This window comes from Tigriopus californicus, chromosome 7 (assembly GCF_007210705.1).
Source record: "Tigriopus californicus strain San Diego chromosome 7, Tcal_SD_v2.1, whole genome shotgun sequence".
In the NCBI taxonomy this organism is placed as follows: domain Eukaryota; kingdom Metazoa; phylum Arthropoda; class Copepoda; order Harpacticoida; family Harpacticidae; genus Tigriopus; species Tigriopus californicus.
The window spans coordinates 5,123,751-5,151,602 of NC_081446.1; the positions used below are offsets into that span (position 1 = coordinate 5,123,751).

At 42.7% G+C, this 27,852-nt stretch overlaps 4 protein-coding genes across 8 annotated transcripts in view; 2 read left to right on the forward strand and 2 right to left on the reverse strand.

Moving 5' to 3' along the window:
- Positions 1–1,344: 1,344 nt before the first annotated feature.
- LOC131884122 (uncharacterized) lies at positions 1,345–11,760 on the forward strand. The gene is made up of 5 exons (XM_059231786.1): positions 1,345–1,831; positions 7,918–8,295; positions 9,699–9,813; positions 9,888–10,234; positions 11,160–11,760. Coding segments are annotated over exons 1-4 (570 nt in total). The 5' UTR covers positions 1,345–1,755; the 3' UTR covers positions 9,889–10,234; positions 11,160–11,760.
- Positions 11,756–20,241, reverse strand: LOC131884120 (WD repeat-containing protein 47-like). Of its 5 annotated transcripts, XM_059231783.1 has the most exons (4): positions 19,809–20,241; positions 19,671–19,732; positions 18,803–18,966; positions 11,756–14,604 (listed from the first exon to the last, which is right to left on the reverse strand). In XM_059231783.1, exon 4 carries the CDS (start codon positions 14,470–14,472, stop codon positions 12,205–12,207), a length of 2,268 nt encoding a protein of 755 aa, XP_059087766.1. In that variant the 5' UTR covers positions 14,473–14,604; positions 18,803–18,966; positions 19,671–19,732; positions 19,809–20,241; the 3' UTR covers positions 11,756–12,204. The 5 variants fall into 5 exon arrangements, with proteins under 5 accessions (XP_059087766.1, XP_059087768.1, XP_059087765.1 ...); XM_059231785.1 differs by lacking the exon at positions 18,803–18,966; XM_059231782.1 differs by having other exon boundaries at positions 18,803–18,997; positions 19,671–20,241.
- A 1,218-nt stretch (positions 20,242–21,459) lies between these two features.
- Positions 21,460–24,293, reverse strand: LOC131884124 (long-chain-fatty-acid--CoA ligase ACSBG2-like). The gene is made up of 2 exons (XM_059231788.1): positions 22,382–24,293; positions 21,460–22,265 (listed from the first exon to the last, which is right to left on the reverse strand). The coding sequence occupies exons 1-2, from the start codon at positions 23,853–23,855 to the stop codon at positions 21,793–21,795; spliced, it is 1,947 nt and encodes a 648-aa protein (XP_059087771.1). The 5' UTR covers positions 23,856–24,293; the 3' UTR covers positions 21,460–21,792.
- Positions 24,294–26,841: 2,548 nt separating this feature from the next.
- The window catches only part of LOC131884123 (centromere/kinetochore protein zw10 homolog), a 3,012-nt gene continuing 2,001 nt past the window's right edge, over positions 26,842–27,852 (forward strand). Inside the window, exons 1-2 of the mRNA XM_059231787.1 lie at positions 26,842–27,205; positions 27,754–27,791. Coding sequence (XP_059087770.1) covers positions 26,882–27,205; positions 27,754–27,791 — 362 coding nt within the window. The 5' untranslated portion in view covers positions 26,842–26,881. The remainder of the gene's footprint in view (positions 27,206–27,753; positions 27,792–27,852) is intronic.

Below are 27,852 nucleotides of genomic sequence, written 5' to 3' on the forward strand. Positions count from 1 at the left end.
GTAGCTTGTCACAAGAGTTGTGAAGACATCGTACACCATGGAGAAAGATGGAGGAACCACTCTGAGCGGGAAAAGGCTCCCTTCTCCTCTCACTCACTGTTCTAAATCCATGGCAGCTGCGTTACTTTTCAGAATCTGCTTCAAAGGCCTAAGGCCATGGAACTGACAACGCACGTACCACTTTACAACCTTTCCCAGGACCATTTGGTCCGTCTATCAGAGAGGCATTGTGTTTTGTCATGTCAAAAAGACGCAAATCTTGTCGGCTGCATCCTGAATCTCAAGTCCCTGGGGAAGGTTGAGAAAAGTTGGAAACTTTCTTTGCCTTAGCGAACATTCTTCAACTTTGACTTGAACGTTAAATTGAGAGAAGGCACAACTATCTGCATAATCAAAATGGGAAGGTACAACAAGGAAATGTAGGATTGCTTCTGCCCTCTTGAGTACAAATAGGGATCAAATTAGCGAGACCGGCCTCTGTTGGCGTGTCTTCATCTCCAAAGTAAAGACGATCCATTGAGTAAACTTCCCCAAGTACAAATCCTAGCTCATATCTAGTTGGGAAGATGATCTACTCTCCAAGGTCTTGTGCTTCAGAGCCATTGTTCTGTAATCAAGGTTCGGAGGGAACAGGCCCCGTTCAATTTGGTCTGGACAATATTTACCTGCAGCGTGCTAAATATAGATTTGTTTGATCAACCATTAAAATAAAGATCAAGGGAACAAGATTCTATCCACGCATGAAGAGATTGGAGTTTTGCTTATAAATTGGCAATGCCTTATTTGTACCTTCAAGATAAGCGCTTTTTGACTTTGTGCCGTGGAACTCTGGGAACTTCCAGACTTTTCTCCATCTAGCACTAATGAGATCCTAAATCCTAACTTTGATTGGATGTAAATCTTAACTAAAATCCATTTAGACGGCTTGGAAATTCCTCGAATCTTTGATTGCCGATTCAATTCGCACAGCAATTTCCCGTTTCGGTCTCAAGTTTTGTTTGTTCCCAAAAATTAGTCTAATTTGGCGGCTCGTGCCCCGTCTCCTCCTTCAACAAAGTGCGATTGGGTAGATGCAAAAGGGGGAAAAGGCAGATTTTCTCCACACCCAAATGTCGGGACTTTGGTTCAAGTCCGCAAGAAACGAGCAAACGGCCGCCAGCAACGCAAACTAGCTACTGTGACTGTACGACACTGGATGGGGTGGACGTACGTGTACATCTGCACGTACTACACACGAGAACACACCCTAGCATAGGTAATACTACATGCTGAACTACTCCGAACCTAGGTTGTCAAGGGGAGATGTGGGGAAAAGTGCTCCAGAGGAGCGCGATTCCGCGAAAAGATCATCCTGAAGCGTCCGCCTTCTCCGAGTCGTCCTAGTATTAGTTGGAAAGACATTGAAAATCTTCTGATAAGGTGGGGGATTTTTGATCATTCACGTTAGTGTTGTAGCCAACCTTGTCCTGAGCAGCTCTCTTTCTCTCTCTCTTGTTGAGACATCCTCGCACTCACTCTGGGATTTTGCCTGACTGTCCTGGATGGATCCAACAACGAAAGTGTTGTCTTTGAAAGCATCCATGGCGATGTGATTCCGCTTTGAACTGCTTTCCCTCTGCATATCGGCTTCATCCTCAACATCATCCTCCTCTTGCAAGTCGATTTGGGCGGTGTCTGCTCCCAGTTTCATTGACCAAACAGATTTCGTGCTTGGTGTCTCAAATCTTAGTTGAACTGGATTCAAGAAATCCCATTATGAAGATCCGAAGAGATCTGGGAACACTATGGATGCTTCCATGGGTTGCTCTCATGATGCACGTCTTGATTATAGGTAAGAGATCAAGTTGTCTTCTGAAAAACTGTCGTCTTATCCGATTACTTCCTTTGTGCGCGTGGGGATTCAATTACGGGAGTAATCAGTTATTAGAGTTGGTTATCTTAGATCTTTTACTCAAAACTCTCTCAAGTAGTTCCAATTGTTCCAGACTGAATACAGTATCCTTAAGCATATTATACCCAAGCACATCTGACTGCTTTTTAAGAAATCGCTCAAGTTAGCACATTTCCTAGCTTTCAAAAACAATGTTTTACTCATTTCAAGGATCTAGCGTAAAAAGAGATGAGCAAACGATCCGTACCAACAAAAGAAATAGTGAATGAATATCCGTCTGGGCCACTTCATTCATACCCCAATTCAATAGTTCGAGTAGAACTGCAACATTAACAAGGCCTGCAACATCAAGTTGCAAGTTGCCCTGCAACAACACTCTCTTGCTTTTTGTTTGTCACTTGATAGAAGATGTTTAGTATTAGCATTATTTATTTGAGTACCCTTCAAAGCTCAATTTCACTGTTGGTAGGTTTCGAACCATACCTGAAGGCACACCACTGGGTATATATACAGCATTACAGCATGTAACAACCAATCAACCATGATTTGCCAATACTCTCGACATAAAAAGTACACGTTGAAGAAAAATAAAACGTATCTTTAGATTGATGAATAAGAAATCCCGCAATTGTTGTGAACAAAATACATATACACATAAGTAAAGAACCTCATTGGAAGTGAAAGCTTCGGTCTTTTGCCAACTCAGGGTAGTTCAGCCTCGTGTGCTTCTTACCGAGATAAAAGACATTCGCCTCATCAGCCAAATTAGCAATCAAAAGCCTCGCACTAGAATTACGCTTGGATTTTCCCCACCCCTACCAGCGTATGGACTGCACGTAAGTGGTACAGTGTATAAGTGTTACACAGCCTATGTGTCTTCCAGAGCGGCTTGTTGTTGTCTTCGTACTTCATCCATTCACTAAAGAGAGCGAAAAGAAGGTCGGTCCTCTCTGTTATTGTGGTGGTCGCTGAAGAACTCGTGGGAAATGTGGTTGAACCGTTAAATCGCAGTTTTCTTATCGGGTAAACCTGGCGAGAAGAAACCATCGCTTTTGTTTCTTTTGTCCCAATTAAATGCATACGGACTCTATGAGAGCGGTGTCCCCTCCCTCTGTTATCAAACAACTCTTGTACGACGTTCTGTTATGTTCATGGCTTTATCTTATCTCAATCCAAGTGATTTCCAAGAAGGTTACGCACTATTCATCGCTCGACCTCCAGAATTTAATTACCGACAGACTACTATTACATTAGGAGCCGGAAGCAAATCACCAAAACCATCGCTCACCACCGCGTTAATGATTAAAAGCATTACGATAGCTTCAATTTCTGGTGTGGGGGCGAGCTCGATGATGTGAGTCTTATGGGAAAACATTCATTTCCCAAAGAATTAAAACTGACTGATTCTCAACAGGAGCCTCTCAAGAAGGGAAAAAGCCGAGGTATTGTAAATGAATGGTTCCATCAGACCTGGAAGGCATTTTGATGCTGATTGAAAATTTTGTATTAGAGTAATGGAATTGAGTGTACTAAGAAGTCAATGTTTGTCGTTGGAAGGAGTGTTCTAGTACACCCTGGTCTACTTTCAGCCGCATTTTAAGACCTGCTGAACTGGAGTAGCGTGAAAACGAGATATTTGGTCTTTCAACATTTATCCATTACCTTCACTTCTATTTGAAATGGATTTCAAGGACTTTCTGAGAAAATGTCTGGCCTCCATTTAAGTTGTTGCTCGATTTCACACCGAGCGAAATATCATCAAACTCAACCTTTGACAGAAGGAGCCAAAATGCAGTGGTGTGCGTTTTTATTACCGTGTGAGCGATTCAGCTCACCTTCGCAAAAAAGTGTATTGTTGCCGTTGATTGCCGTGAAAAAGATTAGTTCTTGTCCTGACAAGATCAGCAAGACCTCGTTCATTGTCCGACGATGCACCTCCAAATCATTGACATATTAGTTCGACTGTTGAAAGTGTTCATCATTCTGAAAAGCGAGGGATTTGACAGCTATCTATTTTACAAATCCAGACCTCTTGTTTTTAAAGCACATTTCAAGATGCATCCAATATTGGGTATCATTTTCTTGGTCCGAATGGGGATCCACTTTCAAATAACACGTCAAACTTTCGACAAAGTGCGATTCATAACAGAGCTAACTTTACCTCGTGCTAGTAATGAAATCTGTCAATTGAAATACGAATTCCTGGTAATGCCACATGAGCATTATCTGGATCCAACATGAGAGATGGAAATAGAGTGATGATGCTTGGTGGTTTTCAGTCTCGGAAATTTCCTTAGGGGAAAACGAGCAGAACATCAATATCCAATTAGCACTGAGACAGAGAAGCTCACCATTAAAGTGCTAGGCCAGTGAATCAACATTCAGAGGGTGGGGAAACACTCGAGAGCTTGTTTTGTACGCATTCAAAAAGATTCATTTCACTGACACACATGTGTGTGCCAAGGAAATGTCGATCCTCGTAACATTAAAGAGACGGGGATAAGATTTGTCAGAGACTGGATTTCCACTCATATTTCGATGAAACAACATTCTCTCAGAGCCTTTAGATACTTGGCCGGGGAGTGGATTTTTTTTTGAAAACATGGGCAGACTTTATTGCTTTAGGAATGGTACTATCTTTATGTGCAGGAAGTTTATATACCAACAAATAGTGACTGACACGGCCATCATACAGTCGTTCACTTTGAGCCGTGAACCCCTGAACTTTGATGATTTGAGAGCGACTAAACGTGAACTCAACTATCCTTGATTGAGTTTCTTGGAGTTGAATCCACAAATGCCCCGGAATCCAAGGCTTTTGGCTTTTGTTGTGCTCGTTGATGTTGTGCGTGCACGAGTTGCATATCAGCCCAATTGATCTTTATTACCAGGAACAGCCGTGATTACAAATCCCCGAGATTCAAACAGAAAACAAGAATTTCAGTTTCAAGCCAAGCCAACATGGATGGCCATCATCGTTCATTCAAGGAACGGGGTTGAGATCAAGCGATTTCGGATGTCTTTGTTTCCTAAAATAGATGAATGATATCTCGGGCAAAAAACACTCCTCTGTCGCGGACAGGAACATTTCGAGCAATTTCCAGCTCAGCTCCGTGGAAGTGAGAGATGGTGGTAATGATAGTGGAAATGGATTTTCACACTCTTACCGACGAGTTGGTGGTACGTAGTTCGTTCGTACATCGTTCGTACATCTTGTGTCATTGGGAGAGAAGCTTTTCTTCTTCATTCGGGTTGGCATCAGTTGTCGGATGAGCAAACACTTTAGTCTCTTTAGATGAAAGGAATTCCCAAGCTCTATATTGGTGTAAATATGGAGTACAGGAGAGAGAGAAAAGCCCTTCAAAGAAGGGCCTCATATTCTGAAAAGGGGTTGGTATTTGTTAGAAAACGTCAAAAAGAAGTCCAGCTGAATGCTCATCGCTTTCATCATAGCTTAAGGTTAAATGTGGATTGCTAATTGGAAAATTCATCAACGACTATCATACCTAAATAATTGGCCACTAAACGTTCGTGAGGGCCAATTCGTAATTTGTTACTCTGTCATTCGGACGAGCATTCATGACGGACCTCGACTTTTTGTACTATATAGACCCTTTAGAACGGAAATACCTTAAGGCAATCGGGCAAAATCAATACTTTTGGTCGGAATCTAGATCAATTTGATGGCTCTCTGGTCACAAATTGGATCGGAACATTCCAATATTTTGATGGCACTTGAACATTTCATTAAGTGCTCGACATACGGAAATAAATGTTTTTGTATTTCATCTACAGTAATCCTTAAGAATGTAATTTCCTTGCTCAAAAAGAAAAGATTAGAGTCTCAGAGGCCAAAATGAGGTTTGAATTGATCATCCAGGGATGGTGAAAACCTAATGAAGCCAATCAGTTTTTGCCTTTATAGGCCGCCTCACCACCCCTAATTTCTTATTTATATCCTTCGAATTTGTTAAGTCAGTCCAGTCAAAAGTATATGTCTATCCTCTACCTCTTTATTGCGATTGGGATGGGTTTCACATTTGTTTTTTTTTTGTTATTCGCTTAAAAGAAAACAAGCACAATGGTTTGAAAGGATTGTTTGGTGTAGGTGGTGACATGCAAAAAATTGGACTTCAGACTGTTTCTGACGTCTGGATTTCTAATCCATCCACTTTTTCAAAAGTTGTTACTTTGCTTCTTTTTTAAGCTCTTGAGTATTCTTCAATTGAAGCAAGAGGAAAACAAGAGGCTTTGAGAAGCTTTGGAAAACATGATGATCTTGGATAAATATTGGAGGTTTTGAGCACTTCTAATATGAAACTCACCAAAGTCTGGGATAAAACGTCAGACACAAATCTCCAACAACTACTCACTCCACTTGTTTTCCATTAGAGGGGGGGGTGAGTTTTCCATTTTTCCATTAAGAAGGGCATGTCAAAGAACAAAATATTTGAGAATCATACCTCTGATGCCATCAAACATTCACTCCAGGGAGACATTCTTTGCCCATGGTAACCAACAACCAATACCCTGCTTCCGAAATACGTACATCTAATTCAAAAAATAGTTTGATGCCAATTCTATGAATGGAAGTTTCATCTTTCACCTGGAACATGTACATATATCGGCAAGCAAATTTGCAGCGGTTTCTCGACTTTCAGAGCCCTTGGCCAAAGTTCTGGCGAGAAAGGCCTCTTCTGATGCCTACCAGTCATCCTTCAACAGATGTAGCTGTCGAATGGTTGAAGGAATGCCTCAAGGGTGACAACAGCGAACATCTTTTGATGTGGAAAGAAGCACTTCTCCAGTTCATGCACATGTCTTTTGTGAAAAGTGCCAATCTAATTTGACAGTGACTAATCAGATTTCGAATTGGTTGTGAGTGAATTAGATCTTGAACTTTAATTAACTTCCTGAAAGATTCCCTGACCTTGATGACAGTCTAAGCTTGAACAGACATCCTCCCTTTCGTTTTGTCGTACGTATCAACATCAGCCCTTGAGAAGAAGGAGAGTGACACACTTAATGCTTAACCAAAGAAAACATTTGACTCCATATACAAATCGTTTTCACTTGCAAGTCGAGCTTCAATGGACATTACCCCCAAGGCTGTTCCTGCTAACTTTATCTAAACAAAACGGACGCCATAAATGATGCTTTACAAAGGACGCCTTCTTCTACGTCAGAATTTTTCTTAACAGTTTATCAGGAGTAATCGCCAACATTTGTACGTACCTCTCAGAACTAAACAGAGTGCTCCGATTCCTCGTGTCAGCACGTGACTCTCGTAAGCAACTGGATTACGAAAGTTCTTCATCGAGGCACTTCGAAAGCAAAATATGTTCTATTTGCTTGAAGAAAAACCATATTTGAAGCAAAAATGCAGGAAGCATTTAGTTCTCCGAATACATAACATTTTGGGTCTTGATATTAAAAGCGTATTAAGAGGGGTTGCCAATCTCTTATATTGGATGTGTGGGTGGACGGACAATCAAGCACCAATGGATTGAGAGTGCTCATCCTTCACATGTAGTGCGTATGCTTTAGAAAAATCTTGGTCAATGGTTCTTTTCAACGAATGACTTTCAAAACAAGTTGAAAGGGGTTTCGTTTGAATCTGAATAAGCTAATAAAATCATATGAACTGTGTATCGGGATGATAATTCCTGGTCCAATTTAATGAGTTATAGTTATCCAAATAGGATGGATTCGTAGATGGATGCACCACTCATACTTAGAGTTCTAACAACTCTGCTCAAGATAACAATCAAAACACGCTTGTAACACGTTGTCTTTGATCAATTACCTTCTCGTGTCTTGTCGGGTAGTGTAAAACGACGGTGCATTAGGTGGACAGGATAAGGACCTAGAAATTGCCGCGCAACCAAATTACACATCAATTTCTTCGCTGCACTCCCTACTTCCGTGCAATTTGAGCTACTGATCAGATACAATCACCATAATTGGCTTAGTGTAGAAAGTTTGGATCCCCAATGTGACGACGTGTTTTTTTCCTTGTGTTTCAGATCAAGCTCAAGGAGTGGAGATCATCGATTTGGTCATGCCCGAGACGGCCGAGTCGGGAAACGACTCGGAGATTATCCTGGATTGTGATTATGATTTCAGTGACGAGGAGCGAAGCCAGTTGGATGTCAAATGGTACTTTAACGGCGATCATATGCCGTTTTTCCAATGGGTCCCGGGCCAGGGTCGAAAGCCTCAGCTGATTGGCGAGAGATTTGCCAACCATATTGACCTCGATTTTGTGGCACATGAGGATGAGGCCAAGCAATATCGAGCCTTGAAGATTATCAACCCGAGTTCAGAGCTCTCCGGATCATATCGATGCAAGGTGTCCACACTCATCGATGAGGACTTTAAACAGAAAGACCTCATTGTCTATGGTAAATGATGGTGAAACAAAAGAGTTTCAGATTTTTCCTGAAAATCAAGGAATTAAGAAAACAGTGAGTCAGTCAGTCATTGGGGTTTCCACGAGTTTTGACTTATTTCTTTGTTGTCTTGATTGGACTCGCACTGCCGTGTTTGGTAACTTCTCTTGGCTTTTTTAAACAGAAGAACATTTTCGAATAAGGTTGAAAGGGCCTTGTCTGGAATATTCTCAGACAGATGCTCAAATAAACGTGAAGTACTTGTGAACAGTAAAAAGAAGATGAAATTTCAATTTAGATGCTCTTTGTAAATATCAAAGTTCTACTTTGATACCCTTTTTGACCAGGGCTGACGAGGAAACTCAAAATCCGTTTAGAAAAGTCCTAAAAAGAATTCATAGCATTCGGACAACCTCTTCAGCGGCATCAGGATCAAAGGATTACAGGCCTTTTAATCCCAAAAATCTTTGATATTGTTGTTGGATTACAAATTGTCGGATTGACATTCAAGTTACATTCACATTTGCTGATAATTGATAAAAGCTGCACACTGTTATTGGTGGCATTGAATTTGAAAAGTAAGGCAATTGATTTGAAAAATGTAAGCATTGTTCACGCTAACTCACATCTTAACGTCCTTATCAACTACAGTTTTAGTACCCTCCGTTCATATTGTAAAGGTGAACTCGAGGCATTTCTTTGATGTGATGGATGCAATGGAAGAAAATAACCGTCTTTGAGGTAGTCTGAGCGAGCATTGAATTGGAATAAGCTAGAGCGAGAACGCCTCACGAGCCCACAGATTTACCTCGTACCCCTTTAATTTGTCCTGACAGATCTGCATTCGACCCCCTTTTCCCATGGAATAAATAGGCATGTACTCGTACCTAAGGTAAATTGCAGATGGGCTGTGGCGATACATACTCAAGACCGGATTAGCTAATCAGCCAAGAGCTGATATATTGCAGCACATCAGAGGAGATCAATCCTGCAGTGCCTCCTCTTAAGCCTCACAATTGGAGCTCATTCAGTCAGAAGCAGATGCCTAATGAATAAAATTAGCTTCTTCAGTGATTGATGGTGCCTTATTGAGCAATAAACACTTATCCAGCCATACCGTGAACCACGAAGGTACTGCCTCCTTTTGGCTGGATCCTTGCTTTTTGCTTCAGACCCGACGAGTTCCGCCTTTTTTGCTATCTCAGCACATGTAATTGGAATGAGAAGCTGTACAGTTTCACTTAGCGCCTTCGAATAGTAGGCGATTAGAGTAGCGCATTTGTTACCGACATACCTACGAGTACCTACGGTACCATCTGGTAAATGCAGTAAATACCCATTCTTCTTTCCATTCTTTGCCTACAGTGCAACTCTTGGCCTTGTTTGTAGAAGCTAATTTCCTGCCTCTGTTCCAGTTCCACCTGAGAGCATCGATCTCGAGTTGGAGGCCTTTGAAGACTTGGTGAATCTCACTTGTTTGGTCAGTGGTGTCTTTCCTGAGCCAATGTTGAGCATTAGTTGGGAAGGATAGTAAGTGCGACGGTCCCCGAGCAACATTAACTATGTAAAAATACTTCAGTTGAATGTGTTTACTCTTGCGTTAGGAATGAGTCTGCCTACGAACTAAACGACGACCTAATCATCTTGGAAAACCCCAACAATGCCAAATACTTTGACGCCCTTCTTAGAATTGAGATCAACCACACACAATTGGACATGGAGCGAGAAACGGTGTTCGTTTGCCAAATCGCTCTACCTCCCACCAATTTCTCCATGGCCGAAGAGATGGTTTTTGTTGCTCCCAAAACTGAGATAGAGGAGATCTTTGAAGATGACAACGACGACGACGACGAAGGGGATGCTGATGACGCAGAGAATCCTGAAGAGGTCGAAGAACTGAAGCATGTTGTTGAGGTTGAAATCATCAAGGAAGTTGCGCGTTCCAAGTATGGTAAGTTATGAACGGAGATTAGATATTCGAAAAAATAAATTGTTCATTCGAGTTTGGTTGGGCATTGGTTCAATTGCTCTTAAGAGCGCGATAACTATTTACCTTTCATTTAAATACACAGCAGAAGTTAGCACTAACAAACAAAACAATAACTTTTTTTAATAGTTCTTAGCTTACTCTCACCACATGCCTATGTAAACGGTGAAAAATCCCTGATGAATTTGAGAGATGACTTTACAATTGAAAGTACAGGGAAACCCTGTAGTGGTAAAACGGCGAAATGTATATTTGATAATAAGGGGTCGAAATGTTTTTTAAAGAAAAACGTGATTAAAAATAATTTTTGGCAACATTTTTGCTCCTTTGTAGAGTGAAAATCGATAAAATGCAACTGAATAGTCGTTCATTTCATACCTTCAACGTATCTGGCGATAATAAATGGTTCACAAATGATTGTAAATCAAAATGAACATTAATCTCTTTGTTCTTTCTATAATAAATCTACGCCCTTCATAACATTTTAATTAAAAAAAAAACAATTCAAAACTGATTTCCGGTACAATTCATTATTTTGAACATTTTAATGATTGACAACGCAATGTTGGGATAAGAGGAACTATTTGAGGATGATTTTTGATTGCTTTTAGTACGAGTAACTTGTTTTTGAAAATACAACAAGGCCTCACCATCATAGTACTCGTAGAATGCGCAAACGAACAGAGTTCGTGCTTCTAAATTCTATAAAGCAAAGTGCATGCACCACCTAAGCCAAACAGTGAATTTTCGAACATTTGGTTCACAAGATCCTAATCGAATTGAAAAAGGATCAAAGCATTCGAATTTCGATAATCCGTTGGTTATTGCATCTATCCATTTGTCCGGGTACGTGTTTTCTTTTCCGGGATAACGTTTTCGTTTGTTCCAGATCCCGATAATGATCCCTACAATGGAGGATTAGGAGGGCCCTCGAACCCAGCAAACCGTGATCGGTATTTGTTTTGGACATGCATCGCGGTCTTATTCTACTCCTTGAGCTCCAATCTTCGTCCTCATTCAGTGGCATTGAGAGCGAGGTATTAAAATAAAGCAAACCAGCGAGACTCTCTGGGGGGTCATGCTTCTGAAAGCCATTTCAAATTCAATACGTGCCTTATGAAAGAGCCTTGTTCCAAACTCTTACTTTTCTTGGCTTGCTTCCGGATCAATGGATCAAACTCGCCCACACTTCCAGAAATGGCTGTGACAACAAATAAAGACTCACCAGGTGATAGCAGCACGGCCAAAGGCTATTCAAACACTTTCTCCCGTATGTGCAATGACGTCCAATCTTCATTTTACGCGTCCAACCAAATCTGGTCGATCCTGCCCCTTTCGAATGATTGATTCTACAAAATATTATTGTCAATTCATGAATGAGATTCCTTTGTAACATACCATTCTTACTAGTCGTGTAACCAAGTGTCGCCTCCCCTTTTTATGAGCTATTGGATTGCTTTCGATCCCTCTAATATAAAATACATCTGAAATTGAGTTTCTTTATTCAACCAAGCTCTCAATGGTGCAAGTGCAGGTTAGCACAAAAATAGATTTGAAAGGCGACTAACAAATGAAATGAATCCTACATTTGTTATATTTAAGACGGGGTTGATCGTCGTCAAATATTTCTGGATCAAATTTCCCCTCTGATCTTTGTTGTTAGTTCCTGGAAGTTCCGATTTCCAGTTTGATGAAAAAAAAATAACCAGGGATTTCTACGTGAAGCATAAAGGAAGAAGATTTAGAGAAGTCGTTGGTAGTGGATTAGGATTATGTAGGACAAGATTACTACGTCATTTCTGACTTCTAGAATCTGACGACATGTCAGACATATCACATGAGTCGTGGGGCACAAGGCCTTCCAATTTTGGAACTGATGCCATCAATTGATTAGATTGGGAACATGATACTTGATGTTAATGGAGTCGCTACTTTTAAATGGGAGGTAATCCCCATAAAGTGCACGTCTTATCAGCACTCGTGCTTAGAAAGGAGAAGTCCGTCGGATGCCATCTACCGGAGATCACCTTGTCTTGATGTTGTGCCACCACCACACTGGGCAAAGGCTGACTCAGATCTCCTTGAAGGTCAGTGAGGATTAGCCGGTTGTCATAGCCACCCGTGAGAAGATAATAGGCATTGGGTGAGAACCTCACCGACCGAATGTCTTGGTTGTGAGGATTAAAAGCTTGGACTGAACGTCCGCCCCTTACATCGTAGAGGCAGCAAGTGGCATCTTCATGACCTGTGACTAAAAGGCGACCAGATGGATCCACTGAACAAGCCGCCACCGGTGAACCCAATGGCGGGCCTCCAACCCCTCCATGAAATTGCACCATATTGATACATCCATGGGTTCGCAGATCCCAAAAGCGGACTGTTTTGTCTTGAGAGCCAGACGCAAACAGGGGGCCACCCCAGGTGCAAAGAGAGAGCACGTGACCACTATGCCCCATCATGGAGTGGATATTCTGGCCCGTGTTGCAATCCGTGATTTGAATTTTGCAATCGCCGGCACCTCCGGATATCAGAGTGGCTGGATGATCCAACATGAAAATAACATCTCTGACTGTTCCATCGTGCATATTCAATTCGATTTCCCCTGTGGCTTGGGGTTCCATGGACCGATTGTCGTTGTTGAAGCGAACCACCTTCACCGTTTTGTCATTGGAACCCGTGGCAATTAGCTCTCCGGTGCTGTTCCAAGCCAAACAATATATGGAACCCTTATGGTGCTTGGGTCTCTTGCTCAAGACAGTAATTTCCGTTGTTTCATGGTCTTCTAAAATATTACTCATATCAGGATACTGACAAAGCCGGAGTATCTTCGAATTGGAACCTACGGCAAACACGCGCCCACCCGGATGGAACTCGGCGCAACGAATCGCTTGCACGTCCTCCAAAGAGCTGGCGGGTAAGAAACGCGGTGGGCCTCCGACGAGTTGCTTTTTGCCCATGGCCACTTTCATTTGACTGGGCGCTTGTGACATGGTTGGCTCGTGGGAGGATATCAGCTGAGGGGTGTGATGACCGTCTGGAGGTATCATTTTTGGCTTTGACGGCACTGGCGGTGGGGGAGGGGGAGGTGGCTTGGGTTTCGAAACGGAGCGATTGCTCTCCCCATCCTTGAAGAGATGGTCAACGGACGAATCCATCATTTTCTTGCTGTTCAAGTGAAATCCGGCTAAGCTTTTCGTCATGTCTGTCACCCCATTCTCGCCATTTGGCCGCATGATTGACACACTGAGTGATTTCGTCATGACATCTGCCCCTTTCGGTCTGGAACTAGGCATGGCTGAATGAGGGAAAATGTTTGGTTTAATGGGCGTAATGAGCATGTACTCTGTCCATTTGGTTTCCAAGGTTGGCGCTTTGATTCGCTCCACGTCCACGTTCAAACTCTTTTGCTCAAAAGGACAAGCAAACGTGTCTGGAGGGATGCTTTGAAGCCATGAAAGCAAGCTGAGATCTGAGTCGTTGAAATCGGATTGACTTAGAATGTTGGTGAAGTCGATGGAGTTGGATTGTTTGGCACCCGTGGCCTTTTGTTGGCAATAGTCCACGCAAGATTCATACAAGATGCCCTTAATGATGAGCTGAAGTAACCGATCATTTGTGGCCACGCAAGATTCCTCACCCAATACACGCTTTTGCTTGTCTTTTTCCCCGCCCAGAAGATCGACTATCAGTGGTAGGACGGCCTTGAAGCAATTGATCCGTCCTTTGGTTGGGTTCCAGTTCTTGTATTCAGCATGATCCGAGAGCTTATTCATGGTGAGTAGGAGACACAGATTAGAATAATGCTCTTTGGATGGGGCCACTTGTTCGATCTCTTTGAGTACGTCCACAACTGTATTCACTGCATTCTCGTGTGGAACGTCGGGAGCTTCACTTTTGATGCAGAGCAGTTCAACAAATTTGGCTTTGAGAATGAGGAACTGGAACAGTTTAAAGTCAAACGAAGGCAAGGAGGCCAAGGGTTGAATAAACTCCATGATGTCATCCCACTGTCCATCCAGTATTAGTTGTCTGAGAAACAGAGTGTCATCAGAGTAATTCCCATTGATCACTCCTGATTCTCGTTCTAGCATCACTTGGGAGATGTGCAGAAGTCTATTCTGCAGAAACTCGCTCGCTAGTTTGATGACATCCTCTTCTTTGAGAGTCAAATGAGTTCCGGAAGAGCTCATGGAAGCTGCCATGTTTCAAGTCTTTTTTTCACAGGCTGACGAAGCTGAATTGAAAGGACGGAGGCTTTATTTATTGCCCTTTCGCAATGGTCGTCCTGTCAAGGAACGGCTGATGCAAATCTGAGCCAGTCCTCAATTCTTCATCTGAAAAAAAGAAGAAAAAAAAACACTGTAGCGGCAAATCATGGCAATTATTCTCAATGTCGCCATACAGCGGTCAGATTGAGGTCAATGAATTGTACTGCAGTATATTCTAGTGTCTAGGTACGTCCAGCAACCAGTCGAGTTTAGAGGGGCTGGGGAACTGCTCTCTCTGAGTTTATCATGAGATTGCCAGTCAAGAGCCGGTCGAACGGAGACTTTTCAAATCTGCCACTTTTGAAGAACAACCTGCTTGGCTTTGTCGCCAAAATCATATTAAAGGCCGAGGACGACAAGTCGTAATTCGTTCCCACATGACGTTTCCCTGACACTTCTGTTCATAACTTTATCCAAAGCGGAATGAAAATTGCTAAGATTAGTCAGTTCCTACTTACCCTGGCTTAAGAGCCAGATGCAAGTGATTAGTGTCATCTTAGCGCCTGTATTCATTCAGTTTTAATACTTTCACCTGCACGTTGGTGGTTTGAAAAATCGACGTCTGAAGGACCAGGTTTGAAATACACTGGAGCCACGTCTCAAAGTGGAGGCGACTCGATATTCGTATCTTAGTAGAGCTACAAAATGCTCCAATAACTTTCAAAAGACGGCAGGCCAACAAGTCTCATTGTGGCAATCGTGGAAGGCACGAAAGTACCCTTGGCTTCAAAGTTTCTGTCATAGAACACTGATTTTTTGTTGCCACGATGAACGTGGCTTGTTTTGCCCGCCAACCAAATCATGTCCTACACGGAAACAACAGATTTCTCCATGCTAGGGGTCCGAACCGAAGATAGTAGCCTTAGGGCTTAGGGACTCAAGACTAGCTTCAAAGAGATTCAAAGTCACTGAATCTTGGCCAACGATCAGAGATTGAAAGCCAGAGAGGTCATCGTGGGAACCTGCTGCAGTCTCTAACAGTTTTGCTTTGAAAAGTGACCTCGAGCGTACTGGGAAATTTGATATGGAAGGCATGATGAAACCACGATATGCATGTTTCCATTACATTGCAGCAAATATTTGAGTGGTTTATCCGCCTCCACCTCTTAAGTGGTCAAGCGAAGAAGCGGATAAGGCACTTAACAACGTGCCTGTACTTGCCAATGGTCCAAAAAAAAAACAATATGGCCAATGTCCAAGTTTTATAACCTGAACAGTTGGCTCAATGACGACACGGCCAGTGCACAAACTATCGGGTAGCATAAGTTCTAACTTCTTAGCATAGACCAGGGAAAAATTAGCCAAGCATATCCGTTGTTTCACAATATCAAAATCGCTCTGGTCACAACTTGCCACTTTCACCCAGCGGTGAATGAGTTGGTTTTGCGATCTCGCCCCAAGAAAATACGTGAATGCAAATGAGAAATGTACGTTGATATCACGTCGACTATTTGTTGCACGCAGACAAATAGTTCAAATGCAGGTTGAAACCGAGTCATGAAGCGATGAAGAGTAATGTGCCTCGTAATGGTTCTGACTCCAACGAAAAGCTACATTTCATTAGAGTCAAAGGCTTTGCACAACTCCTTTTGTTGCAACCAAGTGATTTGGCACAATTCCCCCGAATAAAGTGGATTAGTTAGCGACCAAGTGCTTATAAATAGTATGTGTATAAACTGTAGAGGTTTCCAGGAATGGTCATCGAACTCTCTCTTGATTGAGCGGGGAGGGGCGGGGACAACGGGAATGGAAATCAATTTCAAATTGGTGACATCACCTCATCACCTCGATGATCCATGAGCAATTTTGATATCACAAGCACATATTTGGTCAAAGCTCTGATGCGAGTGACTCATCGTGTCGTTCCTGTAGACAAGGAATGGTTTGACGTCATTTGGACATCCCACACAAATCCGTTTGTTGATGCAGATGAGGATCCACGTTAAAATAACACTTTTGGATCAAAATACTCACTCTCTCGGTTGCAGGAAAACCTCTCCGGGATTGGTTGGGATTGTGTATGTTTCACTTTTAGAGAATAGATGACTGGGTTTGTTGTTGCACCAATAAACCTTCCCGACTCGATTCGAACTCGGTCTGAGAATGACAGTCTGTCCACAGAACAGGGCCCGCGATATCACTGACGACAAAGAGTACTGTATGTGTGTAGTAATGGTACAGTAGTAGGGCAGCTCCGTTTCTAAGCCATTTTACAGCATGACCATCCGTCAGCTAACAGTTTAGTTCACTGTGTGGATCAGCGAGGCTATGTTGCAGGCCTGAAACGCTGTCTTTGATCTACGCACTGCAGGCCCTCGGATCCGTACATAGTAGTCAGTTCTTTCTACGTATGGTGGTCGTGGTCGTGGTCTTCTTCTTCTTCTTCTTCTTTTTCTTCTTCTTCTTCTCACCCTGTATCGAGAGCTGGTTCTCTTCATTGGTTTGATGATCGCGGTTGCAGCCATACCGACGATGGTTGAAGATGTGGTAGAGAGCCACAGTTGGACGAAGGGGGAATTGCTTGACTTTGGTATGAATGAGTGCCGTTTCATCTTGTGTAATGCTCCGTGTTTTTGGCGCAATAGGACGCATCTGATTGTAATTCTAGGCTCACAGACGCGCACACTCGACATGATTGTATCATGAAATTGATTTTCACCATTGGAGCAGAAAAATCTGTATTGATTTAGATGTCGGTTCATGTACATGAAGTTAATTTTAGTGGACCATATTGTAAAAGCAATGGTTTTGTTTTGGTTGCAGACAACTCTTAGCTTGTGTTGTTTGTTCGCTTTAAAGCAAAGACAGACCAAACGAGATGCTTGAGTGGGCGAGGCCTGAGCAACTGCAACCAATTTGGATGGAGTCAAAGACACAAGATGAACGCTATCACATTCTGAGCTCATCTTGAAGCAAGTATGGATGAGTTTGGTGATTTTTTTTAAAACTTCTTCAACGTCATTCCAGACAGTTTTATTGCAATAGTTGCAAAACGAATCCTTTGGAAACCTTAGTCTTTGGTACAAGGTCAGTTTTTGGACAAAAGAAGCCACAATGGAGCTCATAGCCCCATTTTGGCATGGTCTTCTTTATTCTTCACTTTGAAACAATAAAAAGCTATGGATTTCTGAAGTAGGCTTCAAAAAGTTTATACTCCATTTAAAAAAAAGCTTTAAACTACGAGTGTCCAGCACTGGAATGAAGTTTGCTCGACTGAAGTTCCACAAGGATGAACCGCGATAGAAGATCTCTTTGAAAGTGAATTCTAGACTTCGTGAACGAATCTTGATGGGCGAAAAAGGAGGGTCTACTGGTTTTGGCTCCTCTATCTTATGTCATTTGAACAACCATTCGAATGCAATTGAATGCATTACTTCAAGTCCCCATTAAGACGAACGACTCACGAATTCGAAAATGTGCATACCGAATGTCCAATACTATCTCTATTTTCCCCCTCTCGGCTAAAGCATCGATTGATGGGGAAGTCGGGAATGAAGCTACAGTGGCTGTGGTAGTTCCAAGCACTTCCATCAATGTCAAACATCTCTGCTCTAAAGTGATCCTCTTGGGAGACCATCGAATATTGGAGTAGGTTGAACCACCTGCTTTACGCTAGGAACCCACTAAACGAGCGATAAACCAATCGATGGCAATCCTGGTATAAAACATTTGTCTTGCGATGGACCAGTGAATGAAACAAAAAAAACTGAAAGCTAAAATCTGCTTACCGCCGTCAGCATGAATTGGAGTGTAGTGATAAAAGATAGAACTTGGCCATATTTGTTTTAGCTGGTATTGCATTGGTCTCATGACCGTGTCTGCCTGTAGCTTAGAAAAATACTCGAGGCAGTTGATGAAAAGAAAATCTTCCAAGATGCTCACCAGCGAGTATTCACCCTTGAATGAATCCCAAAACCATCAGATCCGCTCTACCTTCTCAATGTGCGATGCTCACAAAAGCGAGAACAACAAAAGCTCGACGCATCTTTCAGGCGTGCTCTTTCCAACTACAATTCAATTCCACTCTAGTCACAAAAGACAATTGATCAAATATTTGTGAAGTAACGGGGAATGTCCCCTTTTTCAACTGCAACTACTCATCGAAGGTCTCGCTTTGCTTAACCCTGGTGAACTCAAATAGTCAGGCTATCTCCCCTTCAATTTCTACTACTGTAGGTTAAGACCATCCCAAGCTACTAGAAGGGAGATGGCAATTATCCAAAGAGGTATCATTTGGTAGACATGACCATTAAATTACGCCTACCTTCCAGTGCTGTCTACCGACTCTACTCTACGTAGAGCTACGGTGTTGTCCATTCAGAAGCTGAAGTCTTGACTGCTCTGGGTTGTCTTCGGGAAGAGAAAATTCCCGTAATTTACTCCATTATTCTTCCATCGTTCTCCCGGAAAAAAGGAAAATCCTGTTATCTGCGGAAGTTCAGAACGGAATTCATCTTCACTGAAAAATCAAAATTGGCAATAAACGAAGCCCCAGGAGGGCTCTTTTCCTATCGTTCATGATTGCTTTTCCCTAGTGACCAATTCAATAGTGCGGCAATACTTAGGATTCCAGACCCGGCCAAAGATTTATGATTAGGCTCGTTTTTACGGACTTTCGATCTTGGCAACTAGAGGCAACCGCAATGTACGTAATTGGCCAAAAATTGACGAATACCATACTTGCAGTAAATGATTGGTTCATGGCTGATGGACATGGACGACGAATAGCCTGATGTATGATCCACTTTCAAATGAGCTTGACAATGAAAAACTAACATTATCAAACATAGCCACGCAAACCCTTTTAAGCACCGGTATGTTTCTTGTCACTAGGAATTCCTAAAGCCCGGGTAAGAATGTCATTTCACAAGTAATACGACTTCCGTACTATGCAATTCAAAATGATTGATGATAATAAGAGCTCAGGTGGGAGTGTAGGTAGAAACTTGAAACCCACTTCTTGGCAATTGGTACCCTTGTCAGTCTTACAATTTAATCACACGATTGAGCCTGCCTTTCTCTGATGATGGGATAGTACTCTCAGAGGCATTTACGGTAGAAAATTGGTCGAAGAAATCGTGACAAGCGCCAATCAAGAGCGTTCAAGACTTTTACAATACGTCGGTACTCACCCCGAATTTGGAAGATTGGTTGACTTTGGCATGTCACCCAAAGTGCATTCATGGTCCAAAAGCTGCAAAGTTGCAAAGTTATTCAAGGTTCCAGCGACGAAACGCTCATATTATCCACCCTCAGATACGAGTTCTTACACGAAGTCCTCAGCTAAACACATCTGAATCAAACGTCGTGGAACGAATCAGAGGCGTAGGCCTGGTGGGCTCAGCGGTGTTCGTCTTACAATGGCAAAATACATCGTTCACAAGGACTGCGAGTCTTGTGCCTTCAAAAGCTCCAACCACGCCCGACACCCGATTTTCTTCCCCTCCTCCAGAGTGAACCCAGACAGATGAACTGCTTTACGTCAAGAGCCTGCCGGACGAGTTGGAACTTGGAACAGAGAGGAAACGAAAGAAAACAAAGCCCTTTTCGCTCGCGGCTGCTTTCGACCGAGGGCGGATTTGGCCAGGGCGAACCATTAGGATTCCCAAAGGAAAGCCGAAATGGAACATGCCACTAGCTGTTTGTGTGCATTTGCTTTAGCCGAGAAATGAAGAAGCAAAGCAGGCGAATGGAACGCTTCGATGTTCGAAACAGAATGAGAAGTTATTATGGTGGTGATTGTAGGTTCGACTGGTTTCAAATCGTAATGTTCCGTGATTTGTGAGTGGTTTGGTTGGTTTGTTTTGAAGAAAGACGCTTCCTTTGCATTTATTTTCAAATTCAATTCCCTAGTCACGTTAAAAAAAAAGTCCGAGATATTCAAAACAAGTCATCACAAATAAGCTCTATATTTTCTATTGAAACTAAAGCAGTTCGTGTGCAGTTTCACGTTATTACAACACGAGCCAACGTTTTTAATAAATTCAAAGTCAACTGAATAAATATTTTTCAGAGCTTGAGGGCAAGCAAAAAAATCAAGCAAATAATTACTTTATGGAGCGATATGGAATACACATTTTAAATTCGAGTACTTCGAGGATTCTGAGGGCTTTAAATCCAAGTGACCATGATCTCCATGAGTGAAAACATTTGTTTCGATTGTAATCTACCTCACGGATAACTGAAATTTCAATCTTTTATCTGTTCCGACACGTTCGAAGAGAATGCTCATGTCAATAAATGATTGTAAAAGGACATCCTTGACGAGTTGAATTGGCTTTTCGTCAGAAGATTGACCTAGAAGTTCAAGGTGGTTTTGTTACGAATAACTTTGATTGTTTCAAACTGCCCTTTAGGAAAATGAATGTAAGAGTTTGTTTTGGAAAAAGCGAAGCATGTAGTAGTTGTTTCTTCCTGAATGAGGCTTTTTTCATGGTTCACTTATACCATACAATTTCAAGCTTTGTTGGGCCTGGAAAACGAGAAATCGACAAAAATTATCATCACAAACGTTACACCGTTCTGGCTCTGCAATCAGAACAAGTCCTACAATTTTGTGAGCACGCTATAAGCACCTCTTGACTATAAGTCGGACGAGATTGGACAGCACTTCAACAATGTTTCTAAGCTTCAAATTGTACTATAAGACATAAACTAAAAGAATTCAAGCATTCGTAGAATCCCAGTTCAATCTTCTTCGCTGGTTTCATTCGAGAAGGTGTATTTTCTTCAGAACTACGTGTTTTTTCAATTGAATTGGCACACAGCAGGGCCTTCTGTGCCAATTAGGTATACCGTAGTATACGTTTATTCTTACAAACAGGTTTTTACTGCGCCACCTTGGTTCCTCACCTGGCAAGATGATGAAAGATTGTACATTTGTACAAGTCGAGATGTGGTAGAGATTATTAGTGATGTGTCTCAAATTTAATATATATCTTTATTTTTCTTACGCAATATCTTATATTTGTTGTACATGAACAATGGTTGTTACATATTTTTTTCTAACCGGGATGGCTTGATTTCGTGTCGTTTAGGGAATGAAAGAAATGCTTAAAATCACCAGACCCCGCCATTGACAGTTGTTTGACATGTATATATGGTCACATTTGCACACATGGTAGAATTAGGCACCGACTATTTGAGTGTACAATCGAATAATATCATCGTCGTGTGTTGAGCTCCTCCCAAATTTTGACCGATATCTTTTCAAAAATCCAAACATCATCGATTCGTTTTTTCTGTGACTTGTCTCTACCCGTACAATCTTTCGATGGCACGATCAAACTTCTTATTGAAGGCAAATCTTTTAAGTTTCATGGTTGGCCCCAACTCTCCGCCAGAAATGGTCAGGTCGAGAGGCAAGATGGTCCATCTCTGAACACGAGCAGCATTGGATACGGCGTGAGCATTGGCCCGATCTATTCCAGCTTGAATGGCTGCCATAATGATTGGATCCGGCCCTTCGAGAATGTCCTCGATGGTTGAACATTTCCGACCCAAGGCTTCGCACCAAGCTATACTGGTCGGAGCAAGTTCTTTCTTGGGAATATCTGTGTTGTGGTCCATCTCAGTTTTGATGGTGAGGAACACGGCCAAGAACTTCTTCTTATCTCCAATGAGAATAGCGTTCGAAATGATTGGGAGTTCCCGCTTAATCAGATCCTCGATTGGAACAGGAGCAACATTTTCTCCACCGGCTGTGATTAGCAGCTCCTTGATACGTCCTGCAAATAGACACAGGAATCAAATATTGACATAAACTGCTCACCTCGGGGATGAATGGGGCTTGACTCGTTAAATTGTTGTTTTTCATGACTTGCCAAAACGTGACATTTCTCACCTGTGATAAAAACAAAGCCATCGTCGTCGATGGTGGCCAAATCACCGGAATGCATCCAACCCTCTGGGTCAATATCTTCTTGAGTCTTGTCCTCTCGGTCTAAATATCCCATCATGATATTCCTGCCCCACATGCACATTTCCCCCTCGCCATCTTCCGAAGGTTCGGACACCCTGGATTTGCAGGATTCCAGAGTTTTGCCAACGCTTCCCAGTCTTCTTTGAGTTAGAGTGCTCAAGGTATGAGGACCCGTGGTTTCACTCATACCGTATAGTTCCACAATAGGCATATCAAGGCTGAGAAAGTACTTGATGGTCTCAATCCCCAGGGGAGCGGCCGCCGAGAAGAGCCCAATACATTGATCCAGCCCCAAGGCTTGACGGACTTTCTTGTAGACCACCTTCTGGCCAACCCGGTACATCACGGTATCTTGATTATGCAAATAATGGAGGAGACCAGCCTCTTTACAAGCTTGGGAAATCTTCTTTTGGAGGCCTTTGATATCGCGGCCTTTATCGAGCATTTTCTCCATGATCTTTTCCCAGACTCTTGGCACGCCAAAAAACTGAGTTGGTCTCACGTCTTGAAGTGTGGCCACCAAAGACCCTTTCAAGGCATCCTTATCGGCGAAGTAAACCACAGATCTGCAGCCAATGGGTGCGTAAATATCTACCAACATGGCTGCAATGTGACTGAGGGGTAGATAACTGACGATCCTCTCTTGATAGTTTCTAAAATTGCACGTTTTTAAAGAGACGTCGCAAGTGTAGACAAGATTGTCGTGGGACAGCATCACTCCCTTGGGGTTGCCTGTGGTGCCAGAAGTGTAGATCAGAGTAGCACACTGGTTGATGGCCATATTTCGGAGACGATCCTCCAGTGGTCCTTCTGAAGCTTTGGCACCGATGTCCATGAACTCCTGCCAACTTAGAACACCTGGTTTGGTGGGCTTACCGCTGTATTGAATGATCTGCTTCAAGGAAGGAACTTGATCCTTAATCTTCCATATCTTGCTCAGGGCGGCATCGTCTTCAACCACCAAAATCTGAGTCGAACTATCATTCATGATGAACTGGTTCATCTCAGCACTGTTCGTGGGATAAAGACCACAAGAGAAGCCTCCGGCAAAGATGGCTCCCAAGCATGAAAGGAACCACTCCGGGGAATTGAATCCCGCAATGGAGGCCGCGTGATAAGGCTCCAAACCTAATTTGATCATGGCACGAGCGGTACATCGAATGTATGCGTAATACTCCGTGTACGACCACGTCTTCCACGACCCATCTTTCTTAAACCTGACTGCGGGTTTGTTATTGGCCTCCTCACAAGCTTTTCGTACATAGGTGGGAACGGAGATGGCTTTCCGACTACCAAAACCATCCTGAGAGAAACGGATTTTGGTGGCTCCCTCACGTTTCCAAGTGGTTAAATCCTCTGCAGGCAAGATTCGATCGGGTCCGATATCTTCAGGCATGTTGATCCAATGCGATTGCAATTGAAACTCGAGGTGCCGATTCGCCTTCCTACCTTAACGGTGAGGTGAAAACTACACACGCTTTTTTATGTCCTTGAGAGTCTAGGAAAAAGAGCCTTTTTGGCTTGATTGGAATCCCTACTGAAGTGCGTAGTTTGGAATGAACTGGAGTCTACTGACGAGACACAGGTTACACATTCTTTCACAGACTCACTGCCAAGAATCTTTCAGGTGGCAAGGCGGGCTTCGCCACGATACCGCTGGTACGGTGATTGTAGAACGTACGCCTTGAACACATCTCTTGTCACGCTACCAAGAAGACCAAGAAGATGACTATGGGCCCCAAGCCATAAATGAGCAAAGGAGGAGGCCGACAACGGTTTTGAGTTGTTGAGCAGCACTAGCCCAAGGAGTCAACGAACGGTCGTATTCCCCCACATTGATGTCGTGGTCGTGGATCCATCCATGGCAAAGTTGCCCTGACGTACGAACCACAATGTTCGGGCCAGCGAGATGTGAATACTGGTTTGAGAGATATTCAGTCACGGGGTTTGGACAAGGGAAAAAAACTTCAGAAGGCACAAAAACAACTTACCTCAGTTTGAGTCCAAGCGTACCGAAGCTGGTTTTATTTTTGTAGTACGTCGAAAGCCTTGAACGAGAGGAGTTACCTTGACATTCGTACTACAGCATTACAGCATTGATGCGGGGTGGTTCTGTACACACATATTGGTATTATCTTCAATTTTTAGACATGCAACGAACACTGAGCCAATGCCGGTTGGTATTTTGGTGATAAAAAAAACCCCTCACGCTAGTGTCTTTAATGTTCTATTCAAGAACGTATGGCTCACAAAATCGTCAAGAAATATTCGTGAGTACTGGTTGATTGATAAATGAAAAAAAACTCTCTTTTCATGGGGGGTTAGAATCGGCAATTCACTAAGCAAGAAATGGATCACTAAACAGGACGATTTTGCTTGCACCTCGCACTTGTTTGTCTCCAATCCATGACATGCACTTCGATTGTGAACATTTGTCGACGTTTGGGCCAATGAGCCTGAAGTATGGTGGCGCAACTTAGCCTTGTCAAGGCTAACTACATTTTTTGAACCAATTTCCTCTCGCATGGATGCCCCCTACGCCTTTGAAGGCACAAGAACAACATTCTCCCAAGTCCGAAGCTGAGTACCTGAAGTCACATATGTATTTATCGAAGTAGCATCTAATCCAATCCATTTGAATTCGTGAGTTAGTCAGAAGCGGTTTTGGGCTTGATCACTAGTTGAGATATGGCATGGATGAAGGCTCTCGGACAAAAATATGTTTACGGACTTTGTTGCTTGTTTTGGCAACATTCATAAACCCAAAGAAGAAAAGACTTGAAGATTGAATTAATAGTGAATTACAGATGTCTAAAGACCTGACTTAATGCTCAATTTGCTAGACAAAACGTGCAGTTGATGGGAGAAAAAGGTTGTGCCCAAACAATGGTTGAAATACCTCACAATACTGACTTGAGTCATGGAAGTTGCAATTTAACTGGAGGTCGTCGGATACCCCGGTAGGTTTTGATTTTATTAAGGAACGGGGCTAAAACGATGATTTTGGCCTTACCTTGATCGGTTTTCACCTTCCATCCTTTCAAAGATTGACAGACTGTTCAAGTTAAATATCAAGTTGAAAATCAAGTCCAATAATTATTCTCGTTATAGAAGCACAATATCTGTCTCCATTATTTTTCAACTGTAACCGAAAAAGTTGGCATTAAGTAGCTAAAGGTGTGAAGATATTGATAGACTATTAAATTTTCCTTCCACTGGTATCAAATTAGATTCCTCGATTGCAATAGTTACTCAAGTGGTATTAAAATGTGACCTGGCAGATTCAATGCTTACTTAATCCAATCTAACATTCCCGGAAGTGGCATACTATTGTGTTTCGTCCATGGAGGTCTCAATTTAACTGGAGGTCTATCAAATTGTCGCCGTATACCCCGGTAGGCTTTGATCTCATTAGGAAACGGGGCTAAAACGATGAGTTAGACCTTACCTTGGATCGGTTTTCACCCTCCATCCTGTTTAAGAGGTTACTGCTGATCATTTCCAGTCAATATAGTCCAATTTTCACGTATATTGTTGTTTATAATTCAAGATGATTGACATTGGAATTCCAGGATCATGTAGTAGTTGGCCTCTTTTTGGCTCTGTAGTTAATAAATCACGTCTGATTCACTTTCAAGGAGTGCTTGGATGTTTCTGGCAACCACTCACATCAAAAAAAAAAGTCGTCCATGGTTTCGTCAAAGACATGCCTTGGCAATTTATTGTTCTACCGCCACTCAAGCCTCCTTACAAATCTCTGTACGATTCAGATTCTCCGCCCTTGACCGCTACACGTCTTTGATCCACAGATCATATAAGGACTAGATGTCGCATTGGCCCGACCTCAGTGCAAAGGAAAATGGATTTTGTGTCAACAACTCTGTACATCAAAAAAGAGGAGGGTGACCGCCTGATCAGTACCAACGACCTACAATCGCTGGGTTGAAGAACGCAATCAGTGACAAACTCACTCAGAATCTGGCCACGCTGGCCAATGGAAAAGCATGAGTTACTGTACACCAAAATGGATGTATCAGCTGATGAAGGCAAGTGTTCGCATTTTTCCTCCCGCTATGCGAGGTCTAGTCATTATATGATCAAAACAAACCTTGGCGCTCAAATGCAGCGCTGCCAAATCCTTTCGCTACAGGCCATATTCAACCCCAATTCAAAAAAACATTTATGGACTGTATTCATAACCTACACCCTATGTTTACTATTGCTTAAGCTAGTGACGGCATCAGAATAATCCGAATACGCTAATGGCTACCTTGATCCAGTGTTTGCTGTATGAAAAAGTGTTCTGACTTTTTCCGAAACTCTGTTATGGCCAGCCTAGCTTTGGAATGATGGGTGATTGTGGCTGAATCTGAAATTCTGACTGTGAAGTTGGACGTCTCGATCATTCGGATCACCTTGATCATGACTTCGTTCGTGCGTGAGATCCTGAGTGCCAGTGGAAAGTTGGGCGACAAGGAGGACTTCATGGGCAAGGCCATGCGTTTAGAGCGACGCATGGACGACCTCCAGACCGGTCTGCGTCTTCAAATGGAAGGCCAATATGTGGAGTTCGTGGCCTCGTTTTCGGAGACGCAAGCTCACCTCCGACAGATGGATGAGGCCGTGGCCGAGGTTGAGGCCCTGACTCAATCCCTCAAAGCCCACCTCAAACCCGAATTGGCCGAGCAAACACAAGAAATGCAGGATCTCTGGCTCAAACTCCAAGATTTGGCCGCCTCCGTTCAGGTGAGGTGGATATTAAGATGGATGCATGGATGGTCATGGAATCCAAGCTTCTTTATGGCCGCAATTTTATGTGATGTGGCCCAAAAATCTATAAGAGTCTAACCGAATTAACGGAAATTGTTCTCGATGTTCATAGTTTAGTAGTTTAATGCCTTGATTGCCACGATAATCCTTGTTATTTACATTTAATGTCATGTTCTAGCCAGAATCTGATCTGAGGGTGTGAACTCTATCAGCTCGTACAAAATAAGATGAACATTAGTAAGGTTGTTGACCACAAAATCACATGAGAAATAGTGCACAGTCGCTAGTAGTATCGATTAGTAGAGTTGTAAATCAAAAACCTGAATTTGGGATATCTTTGGGCCATGAAGCGTACTTTTGAGCCTTCATAGCCATTTCTCTTGAAGTTAAAGAGCTTTCCACTACCGTACATCCGCCTTGGAAGCACAGCAGTGAGCCTTCATAGCCATTTCTCTTGAAGTTAAAGAGCTTTCCACTTGCGATGTTCCCATTTCTTTTATTTATTCGGCTGATCTGTGTTTTAGGTGGCCAATCGGGTACGTCAAGCGTATACGGATCTCGAGCAAGCCAAAGAGTTCGTGGAGGAAAAGTCGTTCTTCCAAGCTGCCACTACGCTTGAAGCC